The 23,649-nt window shown below is 45.8% G+C and overlaps 1 protein-coding gene across 1 annotated transcript in view; it reads right to left on the bottom strand.

The window, feature by feature from the left end:
- The window catches only part of LOC115197990 (plexin-A4), a 255,585-nt gene that overhangs the window by 54,113 nt on the left and 177,823 nt on the right, over positions 1-23,649 (bottom strand). The window contains exons 2-7 of the mRNA XM_029759647.1: positions 23,293-23,527; positions 20,830-20,972; positions 15,125-15,393; positions 5,384-5,450; positions 4,714-4,860; positions 2,400-2,559 (exon numbers count right to left, since the gene is read on the bottom strand). Of these exons, the coding sequence (XP_029615507.1) occupies positions 2,400-2,559; positions 4,714-4,860; positions 5,384-5,450; positions 15,125-15,393; positions 20,830-20,972; positions 23,293-23,527 (1,021 nt within the window). The remainder of the gene's footprint in view (positions 1-2,399; positions 2,560-4,713; positions 4,861-5,383; positions 5,451-15,124; positions 15,394-20,829; positions 20,973-23,292; positions 23,528-23,649) is intronic.

Below are 23,649 nucleotides of genomic sequence, written 5' to 3'. Positions count from 1 at the left end.
ACTAAGAAAACAGGGCCACACACACACAATCCTGATATGTGAATCCATAAAAAGGCTCGCCACTCACCGTCTACCTAGAAAGACCTGCCGAAATTGATGGAATACAATCAGGAAATAAAACATACACACACTTAGGTGTGATAGGCCGTGCAGCCGGGAAATGTAGTGCCAGGATGTTGTATTGTGGGACTGAGAGACTTATGTCTTCGTATAGAAGAATGGGATTGTCACCTGTGCTCCCTCTCCGGGCCTCTAGGTCACCAGGCTGCTCGTTACGGCGCACACCTGTCCCCATCGTTACGCGCACCTGCGCGTCGTCAGACTCACCTGGACTTTCCTGATTACCTGCCCTATATCTGTCACTCCCTTCGGTTCCTTCCCCAGGCGTTATTGTTTCTGTTTCAGTTTCCTGTCTGTGCATTGTTTGTGTAATGTTACGTTTATTTATTAAAACACTCACTCCCTGAACTTGCTTCCAGACTCTCAGCGTACTCGTTACAGGGATGTACAGGGGGAGCAGATCAGCTCACCACTCCTCACTACTACAAACAGAGACAATTAGTCATTTATAACACCATTAGGAAATAACCTTGGTGAAGAAAATGACAACCCAGCCTACTGAGAACAGGAAGTAAGAAAGAAAGAGAGAAGAAGAAGAGAAAGCTGGAGTGAAAGAAAAGAAGGCCGATCACTTCGAGAGTTTCACAGAAAAAATATATAAGATTGAGGAGGTTTGGGGATCTGAGAGCCTCTCCATTGATTACTTGATCAATCATGTGAGTCAGACTGTGGTCAACAGGGCTGGATCGATGGGGAGTCGGGGAGGGAAGAGAACAATCACACAGCACCAGTCATAGGAGACAGAGAGAGGTCTGCTGGACTCAACTCTCCTGAGATCTAGGGAGGGAGGCTGGTCTTTTGTCTCATAGGAGACAGAGAGAGGTCTGCTGGACTCAACTCTCCTGAGATCTATGGGAGGGAGGCTGGTCTTTTGTCTCATAGGAGACAGAGAGAGGTCTGCTGGACTCAACTCTCCTGAGATCTAGGGAGTGAAGCTGGTCTTTTGTCTCATAGGAGACAGAGAGAGGTCTGCTGGACTCAACTCTCCTGAGATCTATGGGAGGGAGGCTGGTCTTTTGTCTCATAGGAGACAGAGAGAGGTCTGCTGGACTCAACTCTCCTGAGATCTAGGGAGTGAAGCTGGTCTTTTGTCTCATAGGAGACAGAGAGAGGTCTGCTGGACTCAACTCTCCTGAGATCTATGGGAGGGAGGCTGGTTTTTTGTCTCATAGGAGAAAGAGAGAGGTCTGCTGGACTCAACTCTCCTGGGATCTATGGGAGGGAGGCTGGTCTTTTGTCTCATAGGAGACAGAGAGAGGTCTGCTGGACTCTACTCTCCTGAGATCTAGGGAGGGAGGCTGGTCTTTTGTCTCATAGGAGACAGAGAGAGGTCTGCTGGACTCAACTCTCCTGAGATCTATGGGAGGGAGGCTGGTCTTTTGTCTCATAGGAGCCAGAGAGAGGTCTGCTGGACTCAACTCTCCTGAGATCTAGGGAGGGAGGCTGGTCTTTTGTCTCATAGGAGACAGAGAGAGGTCTGCTGGACTCAACTCTCCTGAGATCTATGGGAGGGAGGCTGGTCTTTTGTCTCATAGGAGCCAGAGAGAGGTCTGCTGGACTCAACTCTCCTGAGATCTAGGGAGGGAGGCTGGTCTTTTGTCTCATAGGAGCCAGAGAGAGGTCTGCTGGACTCAACTCTCCTGAGATCTATGGGAGGGAGGCTGGTGTTTAGTCTCTCTGAACACTGCTGTAATTTGAAGAAGTCTTGAGAATCAATGAGTGTAGATCACAGGTGTCAAACTCATTCCACGGAGGGTCGAGTGGCTGCGAGTTTCTCGCTCCCCCTTTGTACCGGACTGATGAATTAAGGTCACTAATTAGTAAGGAACTCCCCTCACCTGGTTGTCTAGGTCTTAATTGAAAGCAGAAATAAATCAAAAACCAGCAGACACTAAGCCCTCTGTGGAATGAGTTTAACATCCCTGGTGTAGAGGAACATGAGAACTTTCAAAATGGCCTTCACATGTTCAATAACTGAAGACTAATCAACACCGATTGGTCCACGTGATGGAAAAATAACTCAATGTTCGTCAATTAAAAGCAGAAAATACAATATATATTTGCAATAATAATTCCAGGTGTTAACCTTTTCAACTCCAGGGAACATTTTCTCCATTTGTACACGTATATGGTTGCTGTAGAAAAAGGGGCTCACTGACTGATCAGACTTGTATTCACCCGGCACAAAACGGTCCCCAACGGATTTCCAATAAGAAATGTTTTCGTTTTCCATTGCATAACATTTTGCTACAGAGTGCCCTAATGAACGGGGATCTTACCTAGGTCCATGTCAGAGGCCTTCTGTCGGTGGGAGTGGGGAACGTTCTTGTATATGGCGTCCAGGATCTTTTCCTTCACCTGGCTGATGGAGTCACAGTTCAACACCTTCACCTGGATCTCAGGGCTCTTCTCATTGTCCGGGTGGATGCAGTTCACCACCTGTAGGGAACAGGGACAAGACTTGGAGTTATACGCCTGCTATTACAATAGGAATACAGTTCACCACCTGTAGGGAACAGGGACAAGACTTGGAGTTATACGCCTGCTATTACAATAGGAATACAGTTCACCACCTGTAGGGACCAGGGACAAGACTTGGAGTTATACGCCTGCTATTACAATAGGAATACAGTTCACCACCTGTAGGGAACAGGGACAAGACTTGGAGTTATACGCCTGCTATTACAATAGGAATACAGTTCACCACCTGTAGGGAACAGGGACAAGACTTGGAGTTATACGCCTGCTATTACAATAGGAATACAGTTCACCACCTGTAGGGAACAGGGACAAGACTTGGAGTTATACGCCTGCTATTACAATAGGAATACAGTTCACCACCTGTAGGGACCAGGGACAAGACTTGGAGTTATACGCCTGCTATTACAATAGGAATACAGTTCACCACCTGTAGGGACCAGGGACAGGTATTTTTCTATAGAATAGAGAACCACATCAGGAGTTGATGAGGGATTCAGGTATGCTGTGTCTCAGTTGATAATTATATTGGAGATGGAGACACATTCTGTGGGATGACGATAATTAAACTTTGGCGTGGTTGTTGAATATCAGGTTTGAAAGAGGCCATTCTGTATTTGTCAAGTCTGGTAAAGTCTTTCCTGTAATAGAAATGGGTATTCAGAGATACTGGCCTCCCAGGGGGGGGCAGTCTGACATGGCATGGCTACCTTGAGTCGATGAGTGGTTAACAAGCTAATTATTATCGCATGGTTATTATCATTCACAGTGAATACATCAGCCATCATCATCAGCATCATCGCCATTGAGGCTCTCGCCAGATGTAATTACATGGTCCAAGGGAAAGAAGGAGGACATTTACATAAGAAAGAGGAAATAAAATACTTTATGGTCCCATGCTGTTCCCGGTACAATTCTATACCTCTATCGTTGGGCAGATAATTACATGTTGTAAAAGGGCCATTCCATCATCAATCCTTCTAGATTGATTGAGACAGAGATACTGTTTCTCACTGCCAACTGAAATAACTCTATTGCTCTCCAAGCAATCTGAGCCACACTGTGTGCTTCCTGGGAATGGTTTGATTTGTCTTACAGAGACATTCAGGGGAGCTAGTAACAAACTGCCTGGCTGGGTGTCTTGTCTTCCCTCAGTCAGCTCAGGTCACAGTGGTGGAGGAGAGGAATGAAGGTGATCAGAGAGTATAACAGAAAGAGAGACCAGGGAAACAACCGGTCTTCCTGGCCTCCTCCCCCTCTTCCTGGCCTCCTCTCCCCTCTTCCCTGATCTCTAACACACTCCCCCCTCTTCCCTGCCTCCTCCCCCCTCTTCCCTAATCTCTAACACACTCCCTCCTCTTCCCTGCCTCCTCCCCCCTCTTCCCTGATCTCTAACACACTCCCCCCTCTTCCCTGCCTCCTCCCCCCTCTTCCCTGATCTCCAACACACTCCCTCCTCTTCCCTGCCTCCTCCCCCCTCTTCCCTGCCCCCTCCCCCCTCTACCCTGATCTCTAACACACTCCCTCCTCTTCCCTGCCTCCTCCCCCCTCTTCCCTGATCTCTAACACACTCCCTCCTCTTCCCTGCCTCCTCCCCCCTCTTCCCTGCCTCCTCCCCCCTCTACCCTGATCTCTAACACACTCCAACCTCTTCCCTGCCTCCTCCCCCCTCTTCCCTGATCTCTAACACCCTCTCCTCTTCCCTGCCTCCTCCCCCCTCTACCCTGATCTCTAACACACTCCAACCTCTTCCCTGCCTCCTCCCCCCTCTTCCCTGATCTCTAACACCCTCTCCTCTTCCCTGCCTCCTCCCCCTCTTCCCTGCCTCCTCCCCCCTCTACCATGACTCCTCCCCCCTCTACCATGACTCCTCCCCCCTCTTCCCTGACTCCTCCCCCCTCTTCCCCCCTCTTCCTCGCCTCTTCCCTCCGTTAGCTCCTGTCTCTAAAAGAAAGTGAGGTCAGTGAGCCCTCTTCCAGTCAGGCGTGAAAGGAGGCGGGTGGCTGTGTGTTACCGTGTCCTGAAACCTCTTCCTTCCCCTCCCCACCCCACAAAATGCAGTTCCTACCCCAGCCCCTTGTCCCCCGGGGGGGGGGGGGGGGGGTTGACCCTTACCAGCATCTTGTAGTCGATTTGCTGTCTGATGAGCTTATCCTCGCTGAGTGAGTAGCGCGCCTCACCAGTGATGGAGTCTATAGGCCCCTTCTCCATCTGCTGCTTGATGGCACAGAAGAGGGAGAAGAGGGGCTCGCCCGCACACTCCTGTGTAGAGAGGAATGGTGAGAGACAGACAGACAGACGGACAGACGGACAGACGGACAGACAGACAGACAGACAGACAGACAGACAGACAGACAGACAGACAGACAGACAGACAGACAGACAGACAGACAGAGGTTGGTGTCAAAAATATAACCTTAACCCTAAATTTAACCATAGCTTCTAACCCTAACCCTAAAACGAACCTCATTTCCTAACCCTAAACCTAATTGTAATGCTATTTCCTAACCCTAATTGTAATGCCAACACTAATTCTAACCTTAACCCCTAACCCCCTAGAAACAGCATTTGACCCTGTGGGGACTAACAAAATGTCCCCAGTTGGTTACATTTTTGTTTTTTTACTATTCTTGTGGGGACACGTCCACACACACACATTCACATACACATACACATACACACACACAGACACTTTACCATATTACACACTCTCACAGACATGAAGCTAAAGGAGCTGAATGGGTGAACAAAGCAGAATGTATCAGAGTAAAGTATAGACATTGACCTTTAGGAACTTGTATAGCAGGAAGGTGAACCAGTTAGTCAGCATTTTCTCTGCCACAGACTCCGTCCTGAAATCAACAGAGACATTCCATCAACATACCATCCCTCACAACCATCAGAAATATTCAATATGATCATCAAAACCAGGACTGTCGTAATGAATAGGGGCTTTTGTTACACAAACATTATTGGCTCTCACTTCTAAAGGCCCCCAATCTTCCTGCCTATGCCTTTTATATTCAGGCACGCCAAGGGCACCTAAGCTACGCTGGAGTCTTAATAGAAAAGAAAGCAATTAAAACCTTTATTTGATCCCATTGGGATTGATGTCATTAGAAGGGCCTGTAATAATACTGGCCTCATTATTAACCTCTCCCTCCTTAGCCCATTCACACCCACTGTCTGGGACGACACAGCACATCACATTACAATAGAAAGTGAATGCACACATCCGTCGCCCTGCTCTCTTTCTCTCTCTGTTATGTTCGGTCTCTCGTGCCAGTGGGCGCTCCGCTGGCGTGACTAATCGGGGCACCGTTCACTGGGCTACCACAGGCGGCCATACCGTGTGAATGGATAATATTCATGCGCACAATAACAAACAGCGGGGTCTGAAAGGCGAGAGGCGGGGATCGGATATCCTTTGACACGTCTCTGGCTCCTGTGTGGTGGGTAATCTGCCAAGACCCCCCACCCCCCCTCCTTCCCCCCTCACCACACCACCACCTCAATGAGGCATGGCCACAGGCATCAATATTTCAGGATTAGGCCATTGTGTGTGTGCACGCCCCCTTTCCCCTTCTGTCATTCGGTTGCCACCTGCCACCTCAGAGCCCTCCTGGCCCCTCTTAGGAGGACCATCGCATTGAGAGATGGAGGCTTGTGCCCGCTGTGCCAATAGGCCGGGCCTGGCACCCCCTGCCAACCAGAATTGGCACAACACCTGGATGGGATTAACTTCCTGCTCTGTTTGCGACCGCACTTTTATGTCGGCGCGGCGGCCGAGAGAGTCCTCGGCTCTAGGGGTCAGGGAGGTCACGTTTCATCTTTCCTTTCATGTGTCCCTCACTCTATTCCTCCCCTCCACTCCCTCATTCTCTCTCCCTCCTCTCCCCTCAGACCCTGTCCCCTTATTTGTAATCATTCACACTCCCAAATGGTCTCCATGTAGACAAATTCAGCACATCAATCAAAGGGATGAAAAGAGAGTGTAAAAGGGAGAGGTGGAGAAGAGGGGAGGGGTCTCAGTAAAAGACAAGAATAACAGAATGACTTGGATATAGAAGGAGGGGTCTCAGTAAAAGACAAGAATAACAGAATGACTTGGATATAGAAGGAGGGGTCTCAGTAAAGACAAGAATAACAGAATGACTTGGATATAGAAGGAGGGGTCTCAGTAAAAGACAATAATAACAGAATGACTTGGATATAGAAGGAGGGGTCTCAGTAAAAGACAAGAATAACAGAATGACTTGGATATAGAAGGAGGGGTCTCAGTAAAAGACAAGAATAACAGAATGACTTGGATATAGAAGGAGGGGTCTCAGTAAAAGACAAGAATAACAGAATGACTTGGATATAGAAGGAGGGGTCTCAGTAAAAGACAAGAATAACAGAATGACTTGGATATAGAAGGAGGGGTCTCAGTAAAAGACAAGAATAACAGAATGACTTGGATATAGAAGGAGGGGGTCTCAGTAAAAGACAAGAATAACAGAATGACTTGGATATAGAAGGAGGGGTCTCAGTAAAAGACAAGAATAACAGAATGACTTGGATATAGAAGGAGGGGTCTCAGTAAAAGACAAGAATAACAGAATGACTTGGATATAGAAGAGGGGTCTCAGTAAAAGACAAGAATAACAGAATGACTTGGATATAGAAGGAGGGGTCTCAGTAAAAGACAAGAATAACAGAATGACTTGGATATAGAAGGAGGGGTCTCAGTAAAAGACAAGAATAACAGAATGACTTGGATATAGAAGGAGGGGTCTCAGTAAAAGACAAGAATAACAGAATGACTTGGATATAGAAGGAGGGGTCTCAGTAAAAGACAAGAATAACAGAATGACTTGGATATAGAAGGAGGGGTCTCAGTAAAAGACAAGAATAACAGAATGACTTGGATATAGAAGGAGGGGTCTCAGTAAAGACAAGAATAACAGAATGACTTGGATATAGAAGGAGGGGTCTCAGTAAAGAAGAAATAACAGAATGACTTGGATATAGAAGGAGGGGTCTCAGTAAAAGAAAAGAATAACAGAATGACTTGGATATAGAAGGAGGGGTCTCAGTAAAAGACAAGAATAACAGAATGACTTGGATATAGAAGGAGGGGTCTCAGTAAAAGAAAAAAATAACAGAATGACTTGGATATAGAAGGAGGGGTCTCAGTAAAAGACAAGAATAACAGAATGACTTGGATATAGAAGGAGGGGTCTCAGTAAAAGACAAGAATAACAGAATGACTTGGATATAGAAGGAGGGGTCTCAGTAAAAGACAAGAATAACAGAATGACTTGGATATAGAAGGAGGGGTCTCAGTAAAAGACAAGAATAACAGAATGACTTGGATATAGAAGGAGGGGTCTCAGTAAAAGAAAAGAATAACAGAATGACTTGGATATAGAAGGAGGGGTCTCAGTAAAAGACAAGAATAACAGAATGACTTGGATATAGAAGGAGGGGTCTCAGTAAAAGACAAGAATAACAGAATGACTTGGATATAGAAGGAGGGGTCTCAGTAAAAGACAAGAATAACAGAATGACTTGGATATAGAAGGAGGGGTCTCAGTAAAAGACAAGAATAACAGAATGACTTGGATATAGAAGGAGGGGTCTCAGTAAAAGACAAGAATAACAGAATGACTTGGATATAGAAGGAGGGGTCTCAGTAAAAGAAAAGAATAACAGAATGACTTGGATATAGAAGGAGGGGTCTCAGTAAAAGACAAGAATAACAGAATGACTTGGATATAGAAGGAGGGGTCTCAGTAAAAGAAAAAAATAACAGAATGACTTGGATATAGAAGGAGGGGTCTCAGTAAAAGACAAGAATAACAGAATGACTTGGATATAGAAGGAGGGGTCTCAGTAAAAGACAAGAATAACAGAATGACTTGGATATAGAAGGAGGGGTCTCAGTAAAAGACAAGAATAACAGAATGACTTGGATATAGAAGGAGGGGTCTCAGTAACAGACAAGAATAACAGAATGACTTGGCTGAGTCTATCTCCTCTTTCAGTTCCCTCGTTTCCTCCTCTTTTTGTTATTTTATGTGTGTGTGGGTTCTAAAAGAATGTGTTCAGAAAGGTGTGTGTAACTGTGTGTGTGTGGGGGGGCGGGGGGTTGGCAGTGACTGCCACATCTCTAGAACGTATCAGTAACGTTACTGATAAGTTAACATGGCTGTAATGCTCTGTGATATTGCATGTTGGCATGAAGAAGTGTGCCCGCTTGGCACCCAGGCAACCAAGTCAACTTGTTGGTACTTATTTCCCCCTGATTACAGAGCAGTCGTTTAGCCTCTGCACATGAGATGGGAACCAAAGAATTCCTGGATTGCAGATGCGGTGGGACGCATTAGTATGTCGTGCAGAGCCACGCTCTATAAAACGGAGGCTTAGCGCTCAATGTATCTTCACAGCTCTCACACTCATTCCACAGACATTTCTTTACAGGCATCTGGCATCACACTGATCATAAATGCATGATAATCTAAACAATGGGTGCTGATACAACAGATGTGGCTTACAAACACAGTTTTGACATGAGATATCATTAATGAGGGTTCTGTATATCATATTGTCCTAGGGTGTTATTGATTGTGATAGATAAGCTCTTAATATCAATTGTCACGTCCTGACCAGCAGAGGGCGTATTGCTTTGTCTAGGTCAGGATGTGGCAGGGGGTTTGTGTTTGTTAAATGTTGGGTGGATGATTGGGACTTCCAATTGAAGGCAGGTGTGTATAGTTGCCTTTGATTGGAAGTCCTATATAGGTGTGTGTGTTTGTCTTTGGGGTTGTGGGGAATTGTTGTGTGCACTGCGTTTGGTTGAGCCTGCCACACTGTTGCTGTTGTGAGTATTGTTTGTTGTTTTGTTTTTTCTCAAGTGGATACCTTACATGTTTTTATCAGTAATAAACATGAGTGTCCACAATCCCGCTGCGCCTTGGTCCTTCTATCTACCATACGACATATTCAACGACAAGTATGACATTTTCGGTGACATCAATAAGATGTTAAAGGACAGGATTCTCAGTGACATTTTTCACTCTACCCTCCTCTGGTGCAAGTACCCCCCCCATTCCCACTTTGGTATTCTCCGGCGGCAAGGAGTGCCAACGAGCCTCTGGGAGAGAACATGTGATGTGCGAGGGGGGGTCATAAGGCTTTTCTCTGTTAACCAAACACGCAGCTACGTTGGAGCTCTGCTGCTAGCCACGCCCCCTTCCTCCAATCCCACAGCATGAAGTCATAAATGATTTCAATTTCCCACTCGGGCTCCTGGGGAGAAGATTGGCTGTCTGACGCAGAGCACAGGTTGTGTCCCCAATGGCACCCTATGTCCTATATAGTGCACTAATTTTGACCACATCCCTGATCAAAAGTAGTGCACTACATAGGGAATAGGGTACAATTTGGGACGTAGAATCAGTCTCAGTGCTTAGGCTGCCGTCTTCTTACTATCACTACTGAGATAATCCTCACAGTATAATCAGAGGACCTCTAGCTCCTACTGATTATTATCCCCTGTGTATGTATGTGTGCGGGTGTGTGCGGGTGTGTGCGGGTGTGTGCGGGCCGGTGCATCAGGAGGGGCAGATGGAAGGTTGCTGGTAAAAGGAAATAATTTTATTAAATGATATATTATGAGCCATGGAAAAGGTTTAGCAGCTATTTCAGTATGTATGAAGAGAGGATGAGAGGGTGTAAGCGGGGGGTGGGAGGGGTGGAGGAAGGAGAGGGGGCTGACGGAGGAGGGCGCAGAAATGCGACAGATGGTTGTGGAAGTCTCTCGTTAGTTAGTTTGCCTGGTGGTGTGCTTCAGCTGAGGTTGAGACGGGCAGATGGGGATGTAGAGAAATGCGGGAGAGGAGAGTGGATGAGAGGAGAGGAGTAGAGAGTGGAGAGTGGAGGAGTGGAGAGGGGTGGAGAGTGGAGGAGAGGAGAGGGGTGGAGAGGAGCGGAGAGTGGAGAGTGGAGGAGAGGGGTGGAGAGTTGAGGAGAGGGGTGGAGAGTGGAGGAGAGGAGTGGAGAGTGGAGAGTGGAGGAGAGGAGAGGGGTGGAGAGTGGAGGAGAGGAGAGGGGTGGAGAGGAGCGGAGAGTGGAGAGTGGAGGAGAGGGGTGGAGAGTTGAGGAGAGGGGTGGAGAGTGGAGGAGAGGAGTGGAGAGTGGAGAGTGGAGGAGAGGAGAGGGGTGGAGAGTGGAGGAGAGGAGAGGGGTGGAGAGGTGGAGAGTGGAGGAGAGGGGTGGAGAGTGGAGGAGAGAGGTGGAGAGTGGAGGTGAGGTTGTCTTGGAAGCGGTGATGGGAAGCTGGTCTGGACACAGTGCCAAAGATGCCCTGCTTATGCACTTTGAGCAGTGATTTAGTAATCAAGTAAAAAGGCAGGTAGGGGGGAAAGACAGAGAAAAGAGAGAGAAAGAGAGACGGCCTGCGCAGAGGCGGGGGGAGAGAGAGAGGGCGGGAGATAGATGGATAGAGCGAGAGAGGGCGAGAGAGAGATGGAGAGAGAGAGGGAGAGAGATGGAGTTAGAGAGGGAGAGAGATGGAGAGAGACAATGAGAGAGAGGGAGGACACAGAGGGAGGAGAAAGGGAGAGATAGATTGAGGGACGGGGGAGGTGTTGCTCCGAGCCCAGATTTAGCCTTCCCATCACAGCTGAGTGAGTCTGGGTGTCTCCTCTATTTTGGGCTGGTATCCTGGGTCAAGCAGCAAGTAGGTGACTGTGTGTTAGGGCTAGCAGCTAAAGGTTAGCCTTCAGACTGATGGTGGCCACGTGTGATAGCACAAGCGGCTAACAGTTAGCCTCCACACTGAGGGTGACTGTGTGTGTTAACTCTAGCAGCTAGCCTCCACACTGAGGGTGACTGTGTGTTAACAGTTAGCCTCTACACTGAGGGTGACAGTGTGTGTTAGCGCTAGCAGCTAACAGTTAGCCTCCACACTGAGGTTACTGTGTGTGTTAGCGCTAGCGGTTAACAGTAAGCTCATTACTAAGGGTGACGCCCCACCACTGGCCCTCACAGACACACTGAGAGAGGCATGCTGGGATGTTGGAGGACTGTTGGGTGGAGTTTACACCCGCCAGGTAGGGCTGTGGATGGCATGAGTGGATGACCAGAAGAGGATAAGGGAAGAGGTTTGAAGGATGGTGTGAGAAGACGTTAGAAGCCATGCTGGAGACGTATAGAAACACAGTGTAACAGTTTAAGGTGGGTGAAGAGACTGACGGATACAAGCTGGGGGTAGTGAGGGACGGCCTACAGTGGAAATGTGATGGAAATACCTAGTCAGTGATCAGTGACTGAGTTAGTAAGTTAGTTAGGTAGTTAGGTAGGTAGGTAGTTAGGTAGGCAACCTACTAAACACAGTCTATAATCAAATGAATAAACATGAATGATCCCCTGAGGGAAAATGTAATTCCACACACTAATGACAGGATGTTTAACATTGCATTTACCAGGTTATCAACACTCAAACGGGGCAAAAACAAAATGGTGTCTGGAAATACGGATGGTTACTAAGTAATCAGAGAAGGAATGTCCCTCTCCCTCTGGTAGTGTTGCAGCAGTTAACCCCTCTAGTCTGGTAGTGTTCCAGCAGCGAATCCCTCTCCCTCTGGTAGTGTTCCAGCAGCTAATCCCTCTCCCTCTGGTAGTGTTGCAGCAGTTAACCCCTCTAGTCTGGTAGTGTTCCAGCAGCGAATCCCTCTCCCTCTGGTAGTGTTCCAGCAGCTAATCCCTCTCCCTCTGGTAGTGTTCCAGCAGCGAATCCCTCTCCCTCTGGTAGTGTTCCAGCAGCTAATCCCTCTCCCTCTGGTAGTGTTCCAGCAGCTAATCCCTCTCCCTCTGGTAGTGTTGCAGCAGTTAACCCCTCTAGTCTGGTAGTGTTCCAGCAGCGAATCCCTCTCCCTCTGGTAGTGATCCAGCAGCTAATCCCTCTCCCTCTGGTAGTGTTCCAGCAGCTAATCCCTCTCCCTCTGGTAGTGTTCCAGCAGCTAGCCCCTCTAGTCTGGTAGTGTTCCAGCAGCGAATCCCTCTCCCTCTGGTAGTGTTCCAGCAGCTAATCCCTCTCCCTCTGGTAGTGTTCCAGCAGCTAGCCCCTCTAGTCTGGTAGTGTTCCAGTATTGTTTTTACAGACTGTATTATACTGTAGTATTTACTGTAGTGTTTTGCAGACATTAATGTATTATTTACTATAGTGTTTTTGTTTTATTGTCTTTGACATAGGAGTGGGGGCTTTCTCCTTGAGGAAACCTACTGGACAAATACTTAACACATTTTCCATAACCTTTAGGTAGATAGGACTAGGGTCTGAACAGAGAGTTCAGAGCTTCTGCTCTTTTCTATAACCTGTAGGGAACACAATATATGTGTCACGTCCTGACCAGTAAAAGGGTTATTTGTTATATTAGTTTGGTCAGGACGTGGCAGGGGGTGTTTGTTTAGAGTGTTTCGGGGTTTGTTGGGCTATGTTCTTATGTAAGAGGTGTGTTTGTTTTATGTGTTTCGGGGTTTGTGGTTAATGTTCTATGTTAGTATATTTCTATGTTCGTTCTAGTCTTTCTATTTCTATGTTTAGTTAATAGGGTTGACCTTCAATTGGAAGCAGCTGCTCCTCGTTGCTTCTAATTGAAGGTCCTATTTAAGGGGGGGGGGGTTTCTGTGGGACTTTGTGGGTAGTTGTTCCTTGTTTAGTGTTTGTGCACCTGACAGGACTGTTTCGTTATCGTCGTTGTTTTTGTATACGTGTGTTTTGTTTCGGTTTTCCCTTCTTTCTGCCATTAAAAAAGAAGATGAGTATACATATTCCCGCTGCGTTTTGGTCTGATCCTTACAACACCCGTGACAATATGGTCTATACTTCGCATGTAAGTTTCTCACTTATGGGTGGCACAAATTGGGATATAGGGGAGGGGATTGGGCAGGGTATATGCAAATTAAAAACTGTAGTATTTACATACAAAAAAAGGTGGTGTTTTGTGGACATTACTCAAGTATTTACTAGTGTTTATTTTCAGATAAAACTAATATTTATTATAGTATTCTACAGTATACTACAACATTCTATAGAAAGTACTATACATGATCAAGTGACACTACAGCGTTTAGTATAATATTCTACACTATACTACAGTTTACTACAGAATTCTATAGTAAGTACTGTAGTATTTTATAGTAAATTGTGGTATTGTTTCATTTGGGATTGAAGGAGGGAGAACCCCATTGTTTACTGCCTGGTAATGGCTCCGGAAGCTCTGGGTGCGATTAATCATGCCTTGCCCATACAGCATTAATCAAATGCCGCATCCGAGATTTGTCTGTTAAACGTCTCCTTCATGATGTGAATATGCGGCTCATCTTCTGACACAACCCTTGCACAATGATACGCTCAATATGCTCCCATGTTAGTGAACAGCTAGCGAACAGAAGAATCTGTGTCTGTCTTCATTGGGGAGGAGGATTTCGCCCGAGGGAGGACGGGAGGTTTGCAATTGAAATTGGGAAGATTAAATTCATTTACGACATGCCTATCAAATCATTGGGGAGGCTGACTGAGCAGTGAGCACCCTGACCACACGGAAACGTCTTTTTCAAGGGTAACCGAGATGGTCACAACACCTCCAGCACCATATATGGTGTTGAATTGAAGTGGTGGTACTGTGTATACGATACAGACTGACGCACAGGGAAGTGTTGATTGGGCGGGGAGCAGCTAGGGCTTTTAACAATCCCATTTATTTTTCAAGTGAGGATTTTTACAGCTTTTGTTAATTGGATTCTCCGCTAATTAATCGTAATTATATTCTAATGATGTGCGTGTCAGAGCAGTACATGTTTCTGAGACAAAGTGATCATTTCAATGTCATTGAAGTTAATTCCACATGTCACCACCACGAAACAGTGAATATGGAGCGATCAGGCATGGCCGATCGGCTTGGTGCTTGACTAATACACTAATTCAACAAAGTCCAGTTTCAAAGGACGCATCCCAAATGGAACCCTATGGGCCCTGGTCAAAAGTACTGCACTTTATAGGAAATAAGGATTTTACCCTGTTCTTAGTTTTAGCATAAACCAGCCATTCTAGAGAGTTAGAGGTGGATAAGAAGTACGAACATTGGTATTAATGATCAATTGAGAGAGGTTTGGAGAGGGAAAGCGAACCCACAGCCACAGTTGTCCATTACCATTGAGTGGAAATCTATGAGTGTTAATGTGTAGGATAAAGCTGATGCAACGTTGATGTTAGCATTAGTCAGCTGTTTAGAGCTTAAATGCTTAAGAGCTCCGCGAGGGCCCAATCATTCACTCTGTCGCAGATAGAGAGAGAGAAGAGAGATATAAAGAGATAGAGAGTGATGAAGAGAGTGTGAGTTTGTCCAGGTGTTCTGGAGAAGTAAAGTCACTCACCTCTCTCCCCAGACACAGAGAGGTGAGGACAGAGCCAAGGTCTTTGTCTTAATGAGGCCAGAGATGGCCCACGAGAGTCACACACACACACTTCTCCCCTCACCTTCGGAGCAGCAGCTTGGGGTGGTTCTTGCTCTCCAGGTTGCGGTCTATGAGGTCAGAGAGCAAGTGCTTGAGGACATCAGTGGCGTACTCCAGTTTACTCTGCAGCATTGTCATGATGAGCGAGGCCACGTTGCCGCGGTCACGCATGGAGAAGCCGCGCTGCGACTCGAGCGTGCGGATGAATGAGAGCAGGAAGACCTTGTTGTTGATGAGTTGGCCGAACAGCTTCAGGCCCTTCTCCACCTGCTCCTGTCTGTAGCCCGGCACCTGGGAGACAGGGAGGAGAAGAAGAGAGGACAGGGAGGAGAGACGGATATGCTTAGATGACAATGGTCAGGGAGTCTCAGGGTCAGAGGTCACAGTTGTCTCAGATACAGAGAGACTGTTTGGGGTCAAGGAGACTTACAGTCATGCATGCATACATTTTACACACAGGTGGTTCGGGGAATGGAATCCACTGCCCTGGCGTTACAAACACCATGCTCTACCAACTGAGCTGCAAAGTAGCACATGGCCAGGCAAAACGCCTGGCCCAAGTCATGGGTGTAACATAACACAACATCCCTAGTCATGGGTGTAACATAACACAACATCCCTAGTCATGGGAGTAACATAACACCACAACATCCCCAGTCATGGGGGTAACATAACAACACAACATCCCCAGTCATGGGAGTAACATAACAACACAACATCCCTAGTCATGGGAGTAACATAACAACACAACATCCCTAGTAATGGGAGTAACATAACAACACAACATCCCTAGTCATGGGAGTAACATAACAACACAACATCCCTAGTCATGGGAGTAACATGAACCCAACACTAGAGGAATCAGACATCACAACATCCCTAGTCATTAGAGTAACATGGACCCAGCACTAGAGGAATCAGACATCACAACATCCCTAGTCATTAGAGTAACATGAACCCAACACTAGAGGAATCAGACATCACAACATCCCTAGTCATGGGAGTAACATGAACCCAACACTAGAGGAATCAGACATCACAACATCCCTAGTCATTAGAGTAACATGAACCCAACACTAGAGGAATCAGACATCACAACATCCCTAGTCATTAGAGTAACATGAACCCAACACTAGAGGAATCAGACATCACAACATCCCTCGTCATTAGAGTAACATGAACCCAACACTAGAGGAATCAGACATCACAACATCCCTAGTCATTAGAGTAACATGGACCCAGCACTAGAGGAATCAGACATCACAACATCCGTAGTCATGGGAGTAACATGAACCCAACACTAGAGGAATCAGACATCACAGCATCCCTAGTCATTAGAGTAACATGAACCCAGCACTAGAGGAATCAGACATCACAACATCCCTAGTCATGGGAGTAACATGGACCCAGCACTAGAGAAATCAGACATCACAACATCCCTAGTCATGGGAGTAACATGAACCCAACACTAGAGGAATCAGACATCACAACATCCCTAGTCATTAGAGTAACATGAACCCAACACTAGAGGAATCAGACATCACAACATCCCTAGTCATTAGAGTAACATGAATCCAACACTAGAGGAATCAGACATCACAACATCCCTAGTCATTAGAGTAAAATGAACCCAACACTAGAGGAATCAGACATCACAACATCCCTAGTCATTAGAGTAACATGAACCCAACACTAGAGGAATCAGACATCACAACATCCCTAGTCATTAGAGTAACATGAAGCCAACACTAGAGGAATCAGACATCACAACATCCCTAGTCATTAGAGTAACATGAACCCAACACTAGAGGAATCAGACATCACAACATCCCTAGTCATTAGAGTAACATGAACCCAACACTAGAGGAATCAGACATCACAACATCCCTAGTCATGGGAGTAACATGAACCCAACACTAGAGGAATCAGACATCACAACATCCCTAGTCATTAGAGTAACATGAACCCAACACTAGAGGAATCAGACATCACAACATCCCTAGTCATTAGAGTAACATGAACCCAACACTGACTGTGGGGAAGAACTCATTCCATGGCCTTGGCATCTCCCATTCCAGCCAAATCCATTATCACTCCACTGGATCAATTAGCTGTGTAGACCTGGTTCTCTCAAATGACCGTGTGCTAATGATTCCAGCACGGAATGTCGGCATGGGAGGATAACTGGGAGAGCGAGGAGTTTTGCCTAGCACTTGTTTTTTTTAAGGTAGAGTCATTTTAACCAAGTCTTTTGAGAGCCCTGCTTATTTCTTTGACTCCACAATATGAACGTTGTTCCCCGGCAAAGCTGACGCAAGATGAAAGCAGCGTGTGTGGTGTATTCCCCTCCACGGGCGGAAATTGTCCCTGCGCCGTTTACGCTAGTCTAGTCAGTCGGCGTGCGATTTCCCGTTTTCATAAATTGCACCTACAGAGATAACATTTTTTGATCTGTCAGGATAGATTGGAGTGAGCAACGGTCTCTCTACGCGACACGTCTATCAGGGAGCACAAGTTTCCTCGCTGTCGCTTTCCATGAGGACACAGTAATCTGCAGTTCACACTGTGCAAGAGTTATTGTTAAAACCCTAGTCTATTTCATAACGTCTGACATTACTTGCGTAGTGAAATAAAGGTTAAATAAAACATTTATAAAAAGGAGCAAAGAGACAGAGAAAGAGAGAGAAGAGAGAGAAAGAGAGAAAGAGAAAGAGAGAGAAAGAGAAAGAGAAAAAGAGAGAAAGAAAAAGAGAGAGAAAGAGAGAGAAAGAGAGAGAAAGAGAATAGAGAGTAAGAGGGAAACAGAGTGGAGGTTTGTTGAGATGTCCCATGAGACAGTCCCATTCAACATCCCACTGTAGCCCCATAATCAAACAGCCCTATTCAACATCCCACTGTAGCCCCATAATCAAACAGCCCTATTCAACATCCCACTGTAGCCCCATAATCAAACAGCTCTATTCAACATCCCACTGTAGCCCCATAATCAAACAGCCCTATTCAATATCCCACTGTAGCCCCATAATCAAACAGCCCTATTCAACATCCCACTGTAGCCCCATAATCAAACAGCTTTATTCAACATCCCACTGTAGCCCCATAATCAAACAGCTCTATTCAACATCCCACTGTAGCCCCATAATCAAACAGCCCTATTCAACATCCCACTGTAGTCCCATAATCAAACAGCCCTATTCAACATCCCACTGTAGCCCCATAATCAAACAGCCCTATCCAACATCCCACTGTAGCCCCATAATCAAACAGCCCTATTCAACATCCCACTGTAGCCCCATAATCAAACAGCTTTATTCAACATCCCACTGTAGTCCCATAATCAAACAGCCCTATTCAACATCCCACTGTAGCCCCATAATCAAACAGCCCTATTCAACATCCCACTGTAGCCCCATAATCAAACAGCCCTATTCAACATCCCACTGTAGCCCCATAATCAAACAGCCGTATTCAACATCCCACTGTAGCCCCATAATCAAACAGCCCTATTCAACATCCCACTGTAGCCCCATAATCAAACAGCCCTATCCAACATCCCACTGTAGCCCCATAATCAAACAGCCCTATTCAACATCCCACTGTAGCCCCATAATCAAACAGCCCTATTCAACATCCCACTGTAGCCCCATAATCAAACAGCCCTATTCAACATCCCACTGTAGCCCCATAATCAAACAGCCCTATTCAATATCCCACTGTAGTCCCATAATCAAACAGCTCTATTCAACATCCCACTGTAGCCCCATAATCAAACAGCCCTATTCAACATCCCACTGTAGTCCCATAATCAAACAGCCCTATTCAACATCCCACTGTAGCCCCATAATCAAACAGCCCTATTCAACATCCCACTGTAGCCCCATAATCAAACAGCTTTATTCAACATCCCACTGTAGCCCCATAATCAAACAGCTCTATTCAACATCCCACTGTAGCCCCATAATCAAACAGCCCTATTCAACATCCCACTGTAGTCCCATAATCAAACAGCCCTATTCAACATCCCACTGTAGCCCCATAATCAAACAGCCCTATCCAACATCCCACTGTAGCCCCATAATCAAACAGCCCTATTCAACATCCCACTGTAGCCCCATAATCAAACAGCCCTATTCAACATCCCACTGTAGTCCCATAATCAAACAGCCCTATTCAACATCCCACTGTAGCCCCATAATCAAACAGCCCTATCCAACATCCCACTGTAGCCCCATAATCAAACAGCCCTATTCAACATCCCACTGTAGCCCCATAATCAAACAGCCCTATTCAACATCCCACTGTAGTCCCATAATCAAACAGCTTTATTCAACATCCCACTGTAGTCCCATAATCAAACAGCTCTATTCAACATCCCACTGTAGCCCCATAATCAAACAGCCCTATTCAACATCCCACTGTAGCCCCATAATCAAACAGCCCTATTCAACATCCCACTGTAGCCCCATAATCAAACAGCCCTATTCAACATCCCACTGTAGTCCCATAATCAAACAGCCCTATTCAACATCCCACTGTAGCCCCATAATCAAACAGCCCTATTCAACATCCCACTGTAGCCCCATAATCAAACAGCCCTATTCAACATCCCACTGTAGCCCCATAATCAATCAACCCTATTCAACATCCCACTGTAGCCCCATAATCAAACAGCCCTATTCAACATCCCACTGTAGCCCCATAATCAAACAGCCCTATTCAACATCAAGCTGTAGCCCCATAATCAAACAACAATCCCATTCAACATCCCACCTACTGATTACTATCACAAAATCAGGAGAAAAGGTAGGCATCCATTTTCTCTGAGGAAAAATACAATGTATATCTTCTTGAGATTTATCAGGTAGGCCTAGAGTTATCGCTAATATTAGTACATTTGAGCCATTGAGATGAAATGACAGTAGCTCTAATCCTTTCATAAAGAGAGAGCAAGAGAGATTCAGCCCAATCAAATTCACTCTACAAACTATGAATATGCACTGTTGGAGATTGCCCATCCACACTTTATTTGCTCCAAGCCCAATAAGGGCTATTTCCTGTATCATCTCCCACACCAATAACAATTAACTAACTATCACCAGCCAGAGATGAGCCCACTGCTACTTTCATTAGGTTTCATTTCACATTAAACTCCCTCATATAAACGGGACATTTATACCAATTAAAACATCATTAATTTTTCTTATAACGGGGAATTCTCATCAGGCACCCGCACGGTCGACTCTGAGCCTGTGAAATCGGGGCCTCGCAGCTAGAAGTTGTTCAATTATCACTGCCCATCACTGTTATTAGGGAATAAATAACTAGCTTGTCAGTTCAGAGTTGATTTGCTTTTCTCTCCGCTATACTTTTAATTTGTCCTCGACTCTGAGAAACCATCTTGTCACATGTTGTTACCATTACTAACAGGAGATTTGACTGCACTGCTGCGTCAAGCCCTAATGAGAGACAGTGTTATGTTTACCGAGCGTGAGCACAAACAACGACAGCTTTAATTCTGTCCGTAACCCCACTGTGCCTTTAATTTACTTTTATTCTTTTGATTGAGAATGCATTGATGGAAACCACTTTGTGATATGCGTATTTATCTATGTCAGGGAGTTAATGATGAACAATGTTTAGGACCTAAACTGAAGTGATATTCAGTCAGGCAGATGATAGGGCAGCCATTGTGATATTTGGTCAGGCAGTTGACAGGGCAGCTCTTACCTCCAGGTCCCTGAGAACAGGGTGCTCCTCTATGCCAGGGAAGAGGACCCTCATGGTGTAGGCCCTGTAGTCCAGGAAGGGGATGCCCACTCCGTCCAGGTCACTGGTCAACTCATGGATGTCTGTCTGCAGCTCGGCAAAGGCTGAGGGGATAAACGGACAAACAGTCTTCTTAAAAGGTAGAGTCAGCGACATGATGTACAGTTGAAGTCGGAAGTTTACTTACACATTAGTCAAATACATTTAAACTCAGTTTCACAATTCCTGACATTTAATCCTAGTAAAAATCCCCTGTCTTAGGTCAGTTAGGATCACCACTTTATTTTAAGAATGTGAAATGTCAGAATAATAATAGAGAGAATGATTTATTTCAGCTTTTATTTCTTTCATCACATTCCCAGTGGGTCAGAAGTTTACATACACTCAATTAGTATTTGGTAGCATTGCCTTTAAATTGTTTAACTTGGGTCAAATGTTTTGGGTAGCCTTCCACAAGCTTCCCACAATAAGTTGGGTGAATTTTGGCCCATTCCTCCTGACAGAGCTGGTGTAACTGAGTCAGGTTTGTTGGCCTCCTTGCTCGCACACACTTTTTCAGTTCTGCCCACCAGCTATAGGCTTGAGGTCAGGGCTTTGTGATGGCCACTCCAATACCTTGACTTTGTTGTCCTTAAGCCATTTTGCCACAACTTTGGAAGTATGCTTGGGGTCATTGTCCATTTGGAAGACACATTTGCGACCAAATATTAACATCCTGACTGATGTCTTGAGATGTTGCTTCAATATATCTACATAATTTTCCTACCTCATGATGCCATCTATTTTGTGAAGTGCAGCAAAGCACCCCCACAACATGATGCTGCCACCCCCGTGCTTCACGGTTGGGATGGTGTTCTTCAGCTTGCAAGCATCCCCCTTTTTCCTCCAAACATAACGATGGTCATTATGGCCATTTTTGTTTCATCAGACCATAGGACATTTCTCCAAAAAGTACGATCTTTGTCCCCATGTGCAGTTGCAAACCGTAGTCTGGCTTTTTTATGGCAGTTTTGGAGTAGTGGCTTCTTCCTTGCTGAGTGGCCTTTCAGGTTATGTCGATATAGGACTCGTTTTACTGTGGATATAGATACTTTTGTACCTGTTTCCTCCAGCATCTTCACAAGGTCCTTTGCTGTTGTTCTGGGATTGATTTGCACTTTTTTGCACCAAAGTACGTTCATCTCTAGGAGACAGAAGCGTCTCCTTCCTGAGCGGTATGACGGCTGTGTGGTCCCATTGTTTTCATACTTGTGTATTATTGTTTGTACAAATGAACGTGGTACCTTCAGGCGTTTGGAAATTGCTCCCAAGGATGAACCAGACTTGTGGAGGTCTACAATTTTTCCCTGAGGTCTTGGCTGATTTCTTTTGATTTTCCCATGATGTCAAGCAAAAAGGCACTGAGTTTGAAGGTAGGTCTTGAAATACATCCACAGGTACACCTCCAATTGATTCAAATTATGTCAATTAGCCTATCAGAAGCTTCTAAAGCCATGACATAATTTTCTGGTATTTTCCGAGCTGTTTAAAGGCACAGTCAACTTAGCGTATGTAAACTTCTGACCCACTGGAATTGTGATACAGTGAATTATAAGTGAAATAATCTGTCTGTAAACAATTGTTGGAAAAATGACTTGTGTCATGCACAAACTAGATGTCCTAACCAGCTTGCCAAAACTATAGTTTGTTAACAAGAAATTTGTGGGGTGGTTGAAAAACAAGTTTTAATGACTCCAACCTAAGTGTATGTAAACTTCCGACTTCAACTGTAGATACACAAAGTAAACAGCATATTGGGTCAATTTCCACAACAACTAAGAGCTTTGGAGCGTGAGGCTAAACTAGTCCACTGTTTTGGTCCCGTGGGTACCACGTTGTAACAGCGGGAGGTGAACCCGTGCACACGCGCAGATACTGTGTGTCACTGTGTGAGAGCGATGTCTTGCATCTTGCCCACCACAAACTGCGGTGTTGCTCATGCAACGTCATTTTGCTGACTCTACCTATAAGTATGTCTATTGACAGTGTTGGAAAAAATACTCAATCATCATACTTGAGTAAAAGCAAAGATACCTTAATAACAAATGACTCAAGTAAAAGTGAAAGTCACCCAGTAAAATACTACTTGAGTAAAAGACTAAATGTATTTGGTTTTAAATATACTTTTAAGTATCAAAAGTAAGCAAAGTCGACTGCACGATTTTCTTGTATTTTTTATTTACGGATAGATAAGGGCACACTCCTACTCTCAGACATCATTGACAAACGAAACATGTGTTTATTGAGTACACCAGATCAGAGGCAGTAGGGATGACCTGGGATTGTTCTCTTGATAAGTGTGTGAATTGGACCAGTGTGTGAAACGGAATTTTCCTTTTGGGTGTCAGGGAAAATGTATGGAGTAAAAATAATGTGAATCCTTACCCTCTTTACACTCCAGGGCCACACGAGACTCCAGGTTGTCCATCTGCATCTGCAGCCTCTTCAGGGTGAGGTCGCTCTCACGTGACTTGCGTTTGTATGCAATGAGCACTATCACAATGAAGAGGATGAGCAGGGCACCGGCGCCGGCGATGCTGATGATGGCCGTGCTGCTCAGCGGACTGTCTGACGTGATGTGGACCACGCCCGGGGAGAACTCGATGCCGCCCACACGGGCCTGGGGAGGGAGAGACAGGGGGGAGAGAGGGGAGAGGGGTTAGAGACAGGGGAGAGGGGTTAGAGACAGGGGAGAGGGGTTAGAGACAGGGGAGAGGGGGTGAGAGACAGGGGAAAGGGGAG

Source organism: Salmo trutta, chromosome 8 (genome assembly GCF_901001165.1).
Source record: "Salmo trutta chromosome 8, fSalTru1.1, whole genome shotgun sequence".
In the NCBI taxonomy this organism is placed as follows: domain Eukaryota; kingdom Metazoa; phylum Chordata; class Actinopteri; order Salmoniformes; family Salmonidae; genus Salmo; species Salmo trutta.
The sequence above is the reverse complement of the archived record's forward strand: the minus strand, read 5'-3'. Positions and strand labels throughout refer to the sequence as shown.